General features: G+C 45.3%; 1 protein-coding gene across 1 annotated transcript in view; it reads right to left on the reverse strand.

Moving 5' to 3' along the window:
* Positions 1–16,014, reverse strand: part of LOC126212662 (uncharacterized) — a 742,156-nt gene that overhangs the window by 565,622 nt on the left and 160,520 nt on the right. Inside the window, exon 3 of the mRNA XM_049940084.1 lies at positions 13,736–13,914. Coding sequence (XP_049796041.1) covers positions 13,736–13,914 — 179 coding nt within the window. The remainder of the gene's footprint in view (positions 1–13,735; positions 13,915–16,014) is intronic.

Raw genomic sequence — 16,014 nt, forward strand, 5'->3', positions numbered from 1 at the left:
TTCAAACTGTTCCATTTGCCTCGCAAAATTACAGCAACTTAGCATGAACCTTTGTTGCTCATTGTCCCAATTGCATTACCAAGCAGGGTCCCTTCCTTTTCCGAAATGAACCCGAGTGTCGTTGAAATTCAGACGCCAGCATTAAAGTACAATCATTCCATTTCACTGCTTTAATTTCAAAGTTCAGTTAAAGTATTCATAGCTGGCTACAATACTTGGATTACACAAGCACAAATTAAGAGTGCGAGTTTTGTTACCGTATCTTAGCTTACCTGTGACTGCAGCTCAGCTTGGTACGTACTAAATTTTGCTATTGTTAATTGTTCAGAATCATTTAATTCAAGTTCAAAGTTAAATCTCTTATTTCTAAATTGCGTAGATTTAAGTAGCTTTTGAAATGATTGTTGAGGTAGCCCAAGACTAACTGTATTTTACTGAATTTCGATATGCTTCAGAAACAAAGTTCACTATTAATTTCAGTCACTAAATTAACTTTCAATTTTCCGGTTTTATTAATACTTTTGCTAAATTAAGTCAGAGCGCAGCGAAATTTATTACTTCTGAAAAACTTTCAGTTTTCACACTACACATGTCAATCTTCAGTTGCCACGCTTCTAGTGCTAATTATATGTGTAATAACCTTTCTTTTTCAGTTACTATAGTAATTGTCCTTAGGACTGGCGACCGTGATTTCCCCCAAATCTCAAATATCTAATTACCGCTAGTTAATTGTTGACGTAACGGCCGCACACTTACTTTCTTTATTAACTTTACCCCTTTTCAAAATTAATTTCCACCAGTTTCATTTGCATTTTTCCTTTCATTTAGATGTAACCCTTTCCTCCCTCTTTACCGACAGATTAACTTCGGTGACGATTGCTTTTCCCAAATTTCCATTAGGTACACGCGGTTTAATTTTTCACTGTCATTAAGGTCGATAAGAGAGGGGGAGGTTACACGGTAAGTCAAATGAAAACCTTAAATTTTTTAAAAATATTATTTATTGTACAGAAGTGGTACAAAGCTGTATCACTTTTCAACATAATCTCCCCCACGCTCAATGCAAGTCCTCCAGCGCTTACAAAGTGCATAAATTCCTTTAGAAAAAAATTCTTTTGGTAGTCCGCGCAACCACTCACGCACCGCGTGCCGTACCTCTTCATCAGAACGGAACTTCTTTCCTCCCATTGCGTCTTTCAGTGGTCCAAACATGTGGAAATCACTTGGGGCGAGGTCTGGTGAGTATGGTGGATGAGGAAGACACTCAAAATGCGGGTCTGTCATTGTTGCAACTGTTGTACGGGAGTGTGGGGCTTTCCATTCTCATTTTGCAAAACGACGCCTCATTCGTCCCAAAAGAGAGTCAGCATAACCTTCCCTGCTGATGGTACTGTTCGAAACTTCTTTGGTTTTGGTGATAAGGAATGGCGCCATTCCTTGCTCGCTCTCTTCGTTTCTAAACATTTGGAAATGAGAAAGCTATCCACAACATGGGTTCCGCGATTGCTCACGCTTGTCCAAAAACGGAATCATGTGAACTGTTGCAAGGATGGTTTGCAGCTGTTCAGGAAGAATCCGCAGGACTCTAAGCGTGACTATGGATGAAACATGGATACATTTCTATACTCCTGAGACCAAACAACAATCTAAACAACGGGTTACCAAGGCAGAATCTTCACCAAACAAGGCGAAGAACAGTCCTTCGGCCGGAAAGGTTATGCGACTGTCTTTTGGGATAAGCAAGTGATAATCCTCATCGACTTTCTGAAAAAGGGTAAAACTATTGCAGGTGCATATTATTCATCGTTATTGGACCTTTTGAAAAACGAGCTGAAAGAAAAACGCCGGCGATTGGACCACAAAAAGTCCTTTTCCATCATGACAATGCACCAGCACACACCTTGTGGGCGCAAAATTAATCGAAATAGGATTCCAACTCGTTTCATATCTCCCCTATTGCCCAGAGTTGTTCCCCAATTGGAAGAAATGGCTGGCGGGACAAAGATTTTATTCAAACGAGAACGTGATTGAAGCAACTAATAGCTATTCAAAATGTTCAAATGTGTGTGAAATCTTATGGGACTTAACTGCTAAGGTCATCAGCCCCTAAGCTTACACACTACTTAACCTAAATTATCCTAAGGACAAACACACACACCCATGCCCGAGGGAGGACTCGAACCTCCGCCGGGACCAGCCGCACAGTCCATGACTGCAGCGCCTCAGACCGCTCGGCTAATCCTGCGCGACTGATAGCTATTTTGCAGACTTGGGCAGTTCCTCTTTTTTCGAAGGGATCAACATATTAGAACATTGTCGGGCGAAGTGTATAGCTGTAATAGGAGACTGTGTTGAAAAATAAAAAGGTTTACCCCAAACACGTAACAAATTTTTATTTTGCACGCACTTTTCAAATGCCCCTCGTACACTTCCAGACGACACCTGGCAAGCGCGAGGAATATCACGCACTTTCAATCGACGATCCTCCCTGACCATTTTGTGCACTTTTGGAATCATTTCTGCAGTAGTGACACATCTGGGCCGACTACTGCGCGGATCATCATCTAAACTCTCCAGACCAAACTCAAATTCATTACTTTTGAATACATTATGGGAGTGACAGTGATCAATGTATTACAAATATTTACTATTAAAAACAGTCTCCAACACAATTTATTTGTTACGGTGACCGGTTTCGACCACTACTGTGGTCATCTTCAGACCAACGAGTAGGAACCTCTTTCTACTGGAGAATCACTACTAGTACTGATTCTCCAGCATTATGGGAGTGACAGTGATCAATGTATTACAAATACTTACTATTAGAAACAGTCTCGATCAGTAGTGATTCTCCAGCAGAAAGAGATTCCTACTCCACAATGAGATTTTCACTCTGCAGCGGAGTGTGCGCTGAAATGAAACTTCCTGGCAGATTAAAACTGTGTGCCCGACCGAGACTCGAACTCGGGACTCCTGCCTTTCGCGGGCAAGTGCTCCACCATCTGAGCCACGGAAGCACGACTCACGCCCGGTCCTCACAGCTTTACTTCTGCCAGTATCTCGTCTCCTACCTTACAAACTTTACAGAAGCTCTCCTGCGAAACTTGCAGAACTAGCACACCTGAAATAAAGGATACTGCGGAGACATGGCTTAGCCACAGCCTGGGGGATGTTTCCAGAATGAGATTTTCACTCTGCAGCGGAGTGTGCGCTGATATGAAACTTCCTGGCAGATTAAAACTGCTTTCAGGAGTGCTAGTTCTGCAAGTTTCGCAGGAGAGCTTCTGTAAAGTTTGGAAGGTAGGAGACGAGATACTGGCAGAAGTAAAGCTGTGAAGACCGGGCGTGAGTCGTGCTTCGGTGGCTCGGATGGTGGAGCACTTGTCCGCGAAAGGCAGGGGTCCCGAGTTCGAGTCTCGGTCGGGCACACAGTTTTAATCTGCCAGGAAGTTTCAGATTCCTACTCATTGGTCTGAAGATGACCACAGTAGTGGTCGAAACCGGTCACCGTAATAAATAAATCGTGATCAAGACTACTAGTAGTGATTCTCCAGTAGAAAGAGGTTCCTACTCATTGGTCTGAAGATAACCGCAGTAGTGGTCAGAACCAGTCACCGTAATAAATAAATCGTGCTCAAGACTGTTTTTAATAGTACATAAATTCAAATTCATTTGTCCACTTCACAACAGCTGAATATGAAGGAGCAGAGTCCCCCAGTGTATTCTGGAAATCGGCACGAGTGTCCTTTGCTTTCGTACCTTTCTTTACAAAGTACTCGATCACAGCTCGAATCTCGAATTTTTTCCACCTACGCTAATCACTACGCGGGAACAACAACGGAGCCAAGTCACCGCCACAGCTCCCTTACAAGAGCACTGACGTGGCACGTGTTTACAGACAACAGTCCAATGAATATCACGTGAAGAGCTCGTTACGCTAGCGCTGACCTCTTGTGGTGATTCGGAGAACTTTTCAAACCACCCTCGTAGAAGCAGTTGTAGTGTTTTTTTCTTTTTTGATCTCTCTTTCTTAAGGGGGGTAGGACGTGATACGGATCGACTTGGAGCAGGAGAAGCACCACAGTACATTTTAATTTACACTTTCTATACTTATACAAATACATTCATAAAACTTTGTTAGCATGACCAGGAAGGATTCAGGATTCACACTCATAGCAGTGGAAGCTCAAAAACATATCAAAACAATTTTTTTTACATGTGAAATTTCATCATTTTTTCACTTAGTATTGGCTGCATTTATTGCTGTAGGTACACTTTTCTTCATAAGTAAGAGATATTCTTCGATGAATTTTGCACACCATACAAACCATGCTTACAGGTGCATGAAAGTCTAGAATTTCCCAAATATGTTAAAAACAGTGGTAAAAATTGAATAATTAAACACGAAGTTTAAAACGTAACAGACCATTCATTTTTCCATAGATTAAATAAATTCTAGAGTTTCATACACCTGTAGGTATGGTTTGTAAGCTGTGTAAAATTCATCGAAGAATCTCCCTTACTTATGAAGAAAAATCTACCTTTAGTAACAAATGCAGCCAACAGGAAGTGAAAAAAATCATGAAATTCCACATTTAAAAAATATTATTTATTCGTGTTTTTGAACTTCCACTGCTATAAGTGTGAATCCTGAATCGTTCCTGGTCATGCTGAGAAAGTTTTATAAATTTCTTTGTAAAAGTATAGACAGTGCAAATTAAAAGGTCCTGTGGTGCCTCTCCTTCTCGAAGTCGGACGTTTGACGTCCTACCAAACTTAAAATAATAATAATAATAATAATAATTTCAGAAATAAAAATTAATACATAACTTACAACTATCCAAGGTAATGTGATGTGTGCGACCTATTTTAGCTTTTTAGATAATAGGCTCTAACGCTGTTGTTATGGTCTTCACACCTGAGACTGGTTTGATGCAGCTCTCCATGCTAATCTATCCTGTGCATGCTTCTTCATCTCCAGTACTTACTGCAACCTACATCCTTCTGAATCTGCTTAGTGTATTCATCTCTTGGTCTCCCTCTACGATTTTTACCCTCCACGCTGCCCTCCAATGCTAAATTTGTGATCCCTTGATGCCTCAGAACATGTCCTACCAACACGTCCCTTCTTCTTGCCAAGTTGTGCCACAAACTCCTCTTCTCCCCAATTCTGTTCAATACCTCCTCATTAGTTATGTGATCTACCCATCTAATCTGCAGCATTCTTATGTAGCACCACATTTCGAAAGCTTCTATTCTCTTCTTGTCCAGACTATTTATCGTCCATGTTTTACATTTATACATCGCTACAGTCCATACAAATACTTTCAGAAACGACTTCCTGACACTTAAATCTATACTCGATGGTAACAAATTTCTCTCCTTCAGAAACGCTTTCCTTGCCATTGCCAGTCTACATTTTATATCCTCTCTACTTCGACCATCATCAGTTATTTTGCTCCCCAAATAGCAAAACTCCTTTACTACTTTAAGTGTCTCATTTCCTAATCTAATTCCCTCAGCATCACCTAACTTAATTCGACTACATTCCATTACCCTCGTTTTGCGTTTGTTGATGTTCATCTTATATCCTCCCTTCAATACATAGTCGATTCCGTTCAACTGCTCTTCCAAGTCCTTTGCTGTCTCTGACAGAATTACAATGTCATCGGCGAACCTCAACATTTTTATTTCTTCCCCATGGATTTTAATACCTACTCCTAACTTTTCTTTTGTTCCTCTTACTGCTTGCTCAATATACAGATTGAATAGCATCGGGGATAGGCTACAACCCTGTCTCACGCCCTTCCCAACCACTGCTTCCCTTTCATGTCCCTCGACTCTTATAACAGCCATCTGGTTTCTGTACAAATTGTAAACGGCCTTTCGCTCCCTGTATTTTACCCCTGTCACCTTCAGAATTTGAAAGAGAGTATTCCAGTCGACATTGTCGAAAGCTTTCTCTAAAGTCTACAAATGCTAGAAACGTAGGTTTGCCTTTTCTTAATCTAGCTTCTAAGATAAGTCATAGGGTCAGTATTGCCTCACGTGTTCCAACATTTCTACGGAATCCAAACTGATCTTCCCCGCGGTCGGCTTCTACCAATTTTTCCATTCGTCTGTAAAGAAGTCGCGTTAGTATTTTGCAGCTGTGACTTATTAAACTGATAGTTCGGTAATTTTCACATCTGTCAACACCTGCTTTCTTTGGGATTGGAATTATTATATTCTTCTTGAAGTCTGAGGGTATTTCGCATGTCTCATACATCTTGCTCACCAGATGGTAGAGTTTTGTCAGGACTGGCTCACCCAAGGCCGTCAGTAGTTCTAATGGAATGTTGTCTACTCCCGGGGCCTTGTTTCGACTCAGGTCTTTCAGTGCTCTGTCAAACTCTTCACGCAGTATCATATCTCCCATTTCATCTTCATCTACATCCTCTTGCATTTCCATAATATTGTCCTCATGTACATCGCCCTTGTATAGACCCTCTATATACTCCTTCCACGTTTCTACTTTCGCTTCTTTGTTTAGAATTGCGTTTCCATCTGAGCTCTTGAGATTCATACAAGTGGTTCTCTTTTCTCCGAAGGTCTCTTTAATTTCCCTTTAGGCAGTCTCTATCTTACCCCTAGTGATATGCGTTTCTACATCCCTACATTTGTCCTCTAGCCATCCCTGCTTAGCCATCTTGCATGTCGATCTCATTTTGGAGTCGTTTGTATTCCTCTTTACCTGCTTTATTTACTACATTTTTGTATTTTCTCCTTTCATCAATTAAATCAGTATTTCTTCTGTTACCCAAGGTTTACTACTAGTCCTCTTTTTTTTACCTAATTGATCCTCTACTGCCTTGACTACTTCATCCCTCAGAGCTACCCATTCTTCTTCTACTGTATTTCTTTTCCCCATTCCTGTCAATTGTTCCCTTATGCTCTCATTGAAACTCTGTAAAACCTCTGGTTTAGTCAGTTTATCCAGGTCCCATCTCCTTAGATTCCCACCTTTTTGCAGTTCCTTTAGTTTTAATGTACAGTTCATAACCAATAGATTATGGTCAGAGTCCTCATCTGCCCCTGGAAATGTCTTACAATTTAAAACGTGGTTCCTAAATCTCTGTCTTACCATTATATAATCTGTCCGATACCTTGTAGTATCTCCAGGGTTCTTCCATGTATACGACCTTCTTTCATGATTCTTGAACCAAGTGTTAGCTATGATGAAGTTATGCTGTGTGCAAAATTCTACCAGGCAGCTTCCTCTTTCATTTCTTGCCCCCAATCGATATTCACCTACTACGTTTCCTTCTCTTACTTTTCCTACAGTCGAATTCCAGTCACCCATGCCTATTAAATTTTCGTCTCCCTTCACTACCTGAATAATTTCTTTTATCTCATCATACATTTCATCAATTTCTTCATCATCTGCTGAGATAGTTGGCATATAAACTTGTACTAATGTAGTAGGTTTGGGCTTCGTGTCTTCCTTGGCCACAATAATGCTTTCACTATGCTGTTTGTAGTAGCTTACCCGCACTCCTATTTTTTTATTCATTATTAAACCTACTCCTGCATTATCCCTATTTGATTTTGTATTTATAACCCTCTATCCACCTGACCAAATGTCTTGTTCCTCCTGCCACCGAACTTCTCTAATTCCCACTATATCTAAGTTTAACTTCTCCATTTCCCTTTTTAAATTTTCTAATTTACCTGCACGATTAAGGGATCTGACATTCCATGCTCCGACCCGTAGGACGCCAGTTTTCTTTCTCCTGATAACAATGTCCTCCTGAGTAGTCCCCGCCCGGAGATCCGAATGGGGGACTATTTTACCTCCGGAATGTTTTACCCAAGAGGACGCCATCATCATTTAACCATACAGTAAATCTGCACGCCCTCGGGAAAAATTACGGTTGTAGTTTCCCCTTGCTTTCAGCCGTTCGCAGTACCAGCACAGCAAGGCCGTTTTGGTTAGTGTTGCAAGGCCAGATCAGTCAATCATCCAGACTGTTGCCCCTGCAACTACTGAAAAGGCTGCTGCCCCTCTTCAGGAACCACACGTTTGTCTGGCCTCTCAACAGATACCCCTCCGTTGTGGTTGTGCCTACGGTACGGCTATGTGTATCGTTGAGGCACACAAGCCTCCCCACCAACGGCAAGGACCATGGTTCATGGGGGGGCTTTTAGATAATAGGCTCTAATAAAGAAGAATAAATGAATAAATAAATAAACAAATAAATTAAATAAATGTTGTCTTTGTCTCATCATGTCAGTTCTCGCTGCGTTTTTCGCCAGGACCTCTTGAACCTACGGACAAAACTGGTCCGAGATCCCATACGCTCGTGTTCTGTCCACTGAAAGCTCCCACCAGTGGAGGGAGTGGACCGCACGCTCGCACGCGGCTAGTGACTGCCCAGCATCCACTGGGTGCTCATTCGCCGCTCGGCTCCAGCCGGAAAGGACACCGCCTTCCTCGCTGCCGCCCTTCCACCCATCCCTTTTCTTTCTTTCCAATGGGCGCGCCGCGCGACCTGCAGAAATTCGATTACCGACAGGGTCGCCAGCGCGGATCCAATCGCCTTGAGCCGCGATCAAATTACGCGGCGCCCGCGCGCCTCATCTCTGCAGGCGAAACCGGACCCCCGCCAGGCCGAGCTACCCTCTTAGCCGGCAGCGCCCGTGTGGGCTCTCCTCACACTTCGCGCGGGGGAAAGTGCAGTAGGGCGCTCACCCCGCCGAAACACACCTCCATGGCTCACGTCTTCCGCACCGTGTTTCTCTTGTACCGCCCACGTCTGAGGGGCATAATTGTAACCTTATGAGCAATACTAACGTTGGAAGTGATAAACGCTCTAACAAGGGAACCTCCCATCTCACCCTCCCTCAGATTTAGTTATAAGTTGGCACAGTGGATGGACCTTGAAAAACTGAACACAGATCAATCGAGAAAACAGGAAGAAGTTGTGTGGAACTATGAAAAAAATAAGCAAAATATACAAACTGAGTAGTCCATGCGCAAGATAGGCAACATCAAGGATAGTGTGAGCTCAGGACCGCCGTGGTCCTGTCCTTAGCCTGAGCAGCTGCGGAACGAGAGGTGCTCGGTTCAAGTCTTCCCTGGAGTGAAAAGTTTAAGTTTTTATTTTCAGACAATTATTATCTGACCGTCAGTCCGTCCGATGCGAGGTAACTGCGCCGTAGCATGGGGACGCTACACCTAAACAAACATCGAAACAGACGACGTCAGTCGACTACAGCGCACGGAAGAGAGAGTATTCCTGCTAACGAGGCTCCGAGCCTGGCAATTGACTGTTCGCTACTTTGGACGAGAGTGCATTAAATACGTGAGGTGTATTCCGTTGGCAATTTGAATCCAGCAGATATAACTTGCGACTTCAATAACAATCGCACGGTTTTGCGGTGCGGTCGCAAAACACAGACACTAAACTTATTACAGTCAACAGAGACGTCAATGAACGAACGGACAGATCATAATTTTGCGAAAATAAGAAATGTAAACTTTTCACTTGAAGGAAGACTTGAACCAAGGACCTCTCGTTCCGGAGCTGCTCACGCTAACCACGTGACCACAGCGCTTCAGAAGCTGATGTTGCCTATCTTGCACATGGACTACTCAGTTTGAATATTTTGCTTATATTTTTCATAGTTCCACACAATTTCTTCCTATTTTCTCGATTGATCTGTGTTCAGTTTTTCAAGGCCTATCCACTGTGCCAACGTTATAAGCAATACTAACATTGGAAGTGATAAACGTCTTAAGAGGCCAAATCTGACTTTTATCAGGAGAATGAAAAATCAAATGGGTTCAAATGGCTCTGAGCACTATAGGACTTAACATGTGAGGTCATGTCCCGTAGAACTTAGAACTACTTAAACCTAGCTAACTTAAGGACATCACTTACATCCATCCTCGAGGCAGGATTCGAACCTGCGACCGTAGCCGTCGCGGGGTTCCAGACTGAAGCGCCTAGAACCGCTCAGCAATCAAAAAACAATGTATTTCTGAAACTTCCTGGCAGATTAAAACTGTATATTCCGGACCGAGACTAACTCGGGACCTTTGCCCTTCGTGGGCAAGTGCTGTACCGTCTGAGCTACCCAAGCACGATTCACGCCCCGTCCTAACAGCTTTACTTCTCCCAGTACCTCGTCTCCTATCTTCCAAACTTTACAGAAGCTCATCCTGGAAAAATCACCCAAGCTGTGGCTAAGCCATGTCTCCGCAACATCCTTCCTTTCAGAAGTGATAGTTCTGCAAGGTTCGCAGGAGAGCTTCTGTAAAGTTTGGAAAGTAGGAGACGAGGTACTGGCAGAAGTAAAGCTGTTAGGACGGGGCGTGAGTCGTGCTTGCGTAGCTCAGTTGGTAGAGCACTTGCCTGCGAAAGGCAAAGGTCCCGAGTTCGAGTCGCGGTCTGGCACACAGCTTCAATCTGGCAGGAAGTTTCACATCAGCGCACACTCTTCTGCAGAGTGAAAATCTCATTCTCCAATGTACAGGGTGATTCAAAAAGAATACCACAACTTTAAAAATGTGTATTTCATGAAAGAAACATAATATAACCTTCTGTTGTACATCATTACAAAGAGTATTTAAAAAGGTTTTTTTTCACTCAAAAACTTCAGAGAGGTTCAATATGGCCCCCTCCAGAGACACGAGCAATATCAACCTGATACTCCAACTCGTTCCACACTCTCTGTAGCGTATCAGGCGTAACAGTTTCGATAGCTGCTGTTATTTCTCGTTTCAATTCATCAATGGTGGCTGGGAGAGGTGGCCGAAACACCATATCCTTAACATCCCCCCATAAGAAAAAATCGCAGGGGGTAAGATCAGGGCTTCTTGGAGGCCAGTGATGAAGTGCTCTGTCACGGGCTGCCTGGCGGCCGATCCATCGCCTCGGGTAGTTGATGTTCAGGTAGTTACGGATAAGGTTTCATAACTAACCTTTTTCGTAGGACTCTCCATACAGTTGATTGTGGAATTTGCAGCTCTCTGCTACCTCTGCGAGTCGATTTTCCTGGGCTGTGAACAAATGCTTGCTGGATGCGTGCTACATTTTCATCACTCGTTCTCGGCCGTCCAGAACTTTTCCCTTTGCACAAACACCCATTCTCTGTAAACTGTTTACACCAATGTTTAATACACCACCTATCAGGAGGTTTAACACCATACTTCGTTCGAAATGCACGCTGAACAACTGTCGTCGATTCACTTCTGCCGTACTCAATAACACAAAAAGCTTTCTGTTGAGCGGTCGCCATCTTAGCATCAACTGACGCTGACGCCTAGTCAACAGCGCCTCAAGCGAACAAATGTACAACTAAATGAAACTTTATAGCTCCCTTAATTCGCCGACATATAGTGCTTAGCTCTACCTTTTGTCGTTGCAGAGTTTTAAATTCCTAAAGTTGTGGTATTGTTTTTGAATCACCCAGTATTTCTGTTTGTATGCAGGATGATGTTTTCCACCGTGCATAAAATTCAGGAACTGGTCGATGAGAGGATACATAATGAAAAGGTCTAAAGAATTTAAGTCCAGAAACGCATGTTTTCCATGTTAGAGACCATTTTCTCAATACGTGCTGTATCTTGCAGCCAAATTTCAGCCGATCGGTGTGGCCGAGCGGTTCTAGGCGCTTCAGTCCGCAACTACGCTCCTGCTACATCGCAGGTTCGAATCCTGCCTCGGGCATGGATGTGTGTGATGTCCTTAGGTTACTTACGAGTAAGTAGTTCTAAGTCTAGGGGACTTATGACGTCAGATGTTTTTGCAGTGCTTACTACCGACAGAATTGCACACGGGAAGAAGTTTAGTCACTCGTTTCTTCAGCAAGCAACCACGATTCCGGGATTTGTGTCATCCGTCCTATTCACAGATGAGGCAACACTTACGCAGAATGTATTATCAGCTTTCCACAAGAGTCATCTGTGGGATAGTAGGCAGTACTCCCATGGTACGGTGACAGCGAGTCGTCAGCGTCGGTGCAGCTGGAATGTAGGCCTGGGGTAACGGGCGACCATATTTTGGGACTAGTCTCGCTTCCACGTCACCTAACAGGCCGGAACTCTCGGCGTTTCTTGCGGGTGACTTTGCCTCCCTTGCTGGAACAACTGCCACTGATGATTCGAAAGGTTACGAGGCTCCTACGAGATGGTGCTCCAACCCACTTCGCCGTTGACGTCCGTAGGCATCTCAGTCGTGTCTTCGTCGGACAAGGGGGTCCAGTTCAAAATGGTTCAAATGGCTCTGAGCACTACGGGACTTAACATCTGTGGTCATCAGTCCCCTAGAACTTAGAACTACCTAAACCTAACTAACCTAAGGAAATCACACAACACCTAGTCATCACGAGGCAGAGAAAATCCCTGACCCTGACGGGAATCGAACCCGGGAACTCGGGCGCGTGAAGCGAGAACGCTACCCCGGAGGTGAGGGTATCATCTGGAGTGCCCCAGGGAAGTATAGTAGGTCCGCTGTTGTTTTCTATCTACATAAATGATCTTTTGGATAGGGTGGATAGCAATGTGCGGCTCTTTGCTGATGATGCTGTGGTGTAAGGGAAGGTGTCGTCGTTGAGTGACTGTAGGAGTATACAAGATGACTTGCACAGGATTTGTGATTGGTGTAAAGAATGGCAGCTAAATCTAAATGTAGATAAATGTAAATTAATGCAGATGAATAGGAAAAAGCCGGCCGGTGTGGCCATGCGGTTCTAGGCGCTTCAGTCCGGAACCGCACTGCTGCTACGGTCGCAGGTCCGAATCCTGCCTCAGGCATGGATGTGTGTTATGGCCATAGGTTAGTTAGGTTTAAGTAGTCTAGCAGACTGATGACCTCAGATGTTAAGTCCCATAGTGCTGAGAGCCATTTGAACCATTTTTTTTTTAATAGGAAAAAGAATCCTGTAATGTTTGAATACTCCATTAGTAGCCTAGCGCTTGACACAGTTACGACGATTAAATATTTGGGCGTAACATTGCAGAGCGATATGAAGTGGGACAAGCACGTAATGGCAGTTGTGGGGAAGGCGGATGGTCGTCTTCGGTTCATTGGTAGAATTTTGGGAAGATGTTGTTCATCAGTAAAGGAGACCGCTTATTAAACGCTAATATGAGCTATTCTTGAGTACTGCTCGAGCGTTTGGGATCCCTATCAGGTCGGATTGAGGGGCGACATACTGTAGAAGCAATTCAGAGGCGGGCTGCTAGATTTGTTACTGGTAGGTTTGATCATCACGCGAGTGTTACGGAAATGCTTCAGGAACTCGGGTGGGAGTCTCTGGAGGAAAGGAGGCGTTCTTTTCGTGAATCGCTACTGAGGCAATTTAGAGAACCAGCATTTGAGGCTGACTACAGTACAGTTTTACTGCCGACAACGTATATTTCACGGAAAAAGACCACAAATATAGGATAAGAGAGATTAGGGCTCGTACAGAGGCATATAGGCAGTCATTTTTCCCTCGTTCTGTTTGGGAGTGGAACAGGGAAAGAATATGCTAGTTGTGGTACGAGGTACCCTCTGCCACGCATCGTATGGTGGATTTCGGAATATGTATGTAGATGTAGATGTAGAACTATGGACAATATGTTATGATATGGTTTGCTGGTACGTCATTTCACGATATGGTGCATCATGGCACAATGTGGTATTTTATGTTGAGGTAGGACATAGTGTGGGAGTGCCACAGTATGGTCACAGTATCAGGTACTCACCCCAATGAGGGAGCTGGAGTGTGGCGGGCGGCCACTGAAGTGCTCGATGACCTCCCAGTTGGACTTCCTCTTGGGCGGCTGCTGGTGGGGCTGCGAGGCGTCAGCTGAGGAGCTGGACCCCGCCGCGCCAGACTCCTCCCCGCCACCGCTCATCTTCAGCTCCAGGCTCGTCTGACGGCCTGCACACAGAGAAAGAGCCTTCCATAATTTCTACACCCACCTTGTCCGAAAGCAAACTCTGACCGCTTAGTTATACACTCCTGGAAATTGAAATAAGAACACCGTGAATTCATTGTCCCAGGAAGGGGAAACTTTATTGACACATTCCTGGGGTCAGATACATGATCACACTGCCAGAACCACAGGCACATAGACACAGGCAACAGAGCATGCACAATGTCGGCACTAGTACAGTGTATATCCACCTTTCGCAGCAATGCAGGCTGCTATTCTCCCATGGAGACGATCGTAGAGATGCTGGATGTAGTCCTGTGGAACGGCTTGCCATGCCATTTCCACCTGGCGCCTCAGTTAGACCAGCGTTCGTGCTGGACGTGCAGACCGCGTGAGACGACGCTTCATCCAGTCCCAAACATGCTCAATGGGGGACAGATCCGGAGATCTTGCTGGCCAGGGTAGTTGACTTACACCTTCTAGAGCACGTTGGGTGGCACGGGATACATGCGGACGTGCATTGTCCTGTTGGAACAGCAAGTTCCCTTGCCGGTCTAGGAATGGTAGAACGATGGGTTCGATGACGGTTTGGATGTACCGTGCACTATTCAGTGTCCCCTCGACGATCACCAGTGGTGTACGGCCAGTGTAGGAGATCGCTCCCCACACCATGATGCCGGGTGTTGGCCCTGTGTGCCTCGTTCGTATGCAGTCCTGATTGTGGCGCTCACCTGCACGGCGCCCAACACGCATACGACCATCATTGGCACCAAGGCAGAAGCGACTCTCATCGCTGAAGACGACACGTCTCCATTCGTCCCTCCATTCACGCCTGTCGCGACACCACTGGAGGCGGGCTGCACGATGTTGGGGCGTGAGCGGAAGACGGCCTAACGGTGTGCGGGACCGTAGGCCAGCTTCATGGAGACGGTTGCGAATGGTCCTCACCGATACCCCAGGAGCAACAGTGTCCCTAATTTGCTGGGAAGTGGCGGTGCGGTCCCCTATGGCACTGCGTAGGATCCTACGGTCTTGGCGTGCATCCGTGCGTCGCTGCGGTCCGGTCCCAGGTCGACGGGCACGTGCACCTTCCGCCGACCACTGGCGACAACATCGATGTACTGTGGAGACCTCACGCCCCACGTGTTGAGCAATTCGGCGGTACGTCCACCCGGCCTCCCGCATGCCCACTATACGCCCTCGCTCAAAGTCCGTCAACTGCACATACGGTTCACGTCCACGCTGTCGCGGCATGCTACCAGTGTTAAAGACTGCGATGGAGCTCCGTATGCCACGGCAAACTGGCTGACACTGACGGCGGCGGTGCACAAATGCTGCGCAGGTAGCGCCATTCGACGGCCAACACCGCGGTTCCTGGTGTGTCCGCTGTGCCGTGCGTGTGATCATTGCTTGTACAGCCCTCTCGCAGTGTCCGGAGCAAGTATGGTGGGTCTGACACACCGGTGTCAATGTGTTCTTTTTTCCATTTCCAAGAGTGTATTAAGTACAGGGCTATTACAAATGATTGGAGCGATTTCACAGCTCTACAATAACTTTATTATTTGAGATATTTTCACAATGCTTTGCACACACATACAAAACTCAAAAAGTATTTTTAGGCATTCACAAATGTTCGATATGTGCCCCTTTACTGATTCGGCAGACATCAAGCCGATAATCAAGTTCCTCCCACACTCGGCGCAGCATGTCCCCATCAATGAGTTCGAAAGCATCGTTGATGCGAGCTCGCAGTTCTGGCACGTTTCTTGGTAGAGGAGGTTTAAACACTGAATCTTTCACATAACCCGACAGAAAGAAATCGCATGGGGTTACGTCGGGAGAGCGTGGAGGCCATGACATGAATTGCTGATCATGATCTCCGACACGACCGATCCATCGGTTTTCCAATCTCCTGTTCAAGAAATGCCGAACATCATGATGGAAGTGCGGTGGAGCACCATCCTGTTGAAAGATGAAGTCGGCGCTGTCGGTCTCCAGTTGTGGCATGAGCCAATTCTCCGCGGGCTACGCGTGAAACTTGCCCGCACGCGTTCAATCGTTTCTTCGCTCACTGCTGGCCGACCCGTTGATTTCCCCTTACAGAG

Source organism: Schistocerca nitens, chromosome 11 (genome assembly GCF_023898315.1).
Source record: "Schistocerca nitens isolate TAMUIC-IGC-003100 chromosome 11, iqSchNite1.1, whole genome shotgun sequence".
NCBI lineage: Eukaryota > Metazoa > Arthropoda > Insecta > Orthoptera > Acrididae > Schistocerca > Schistocerca nitens.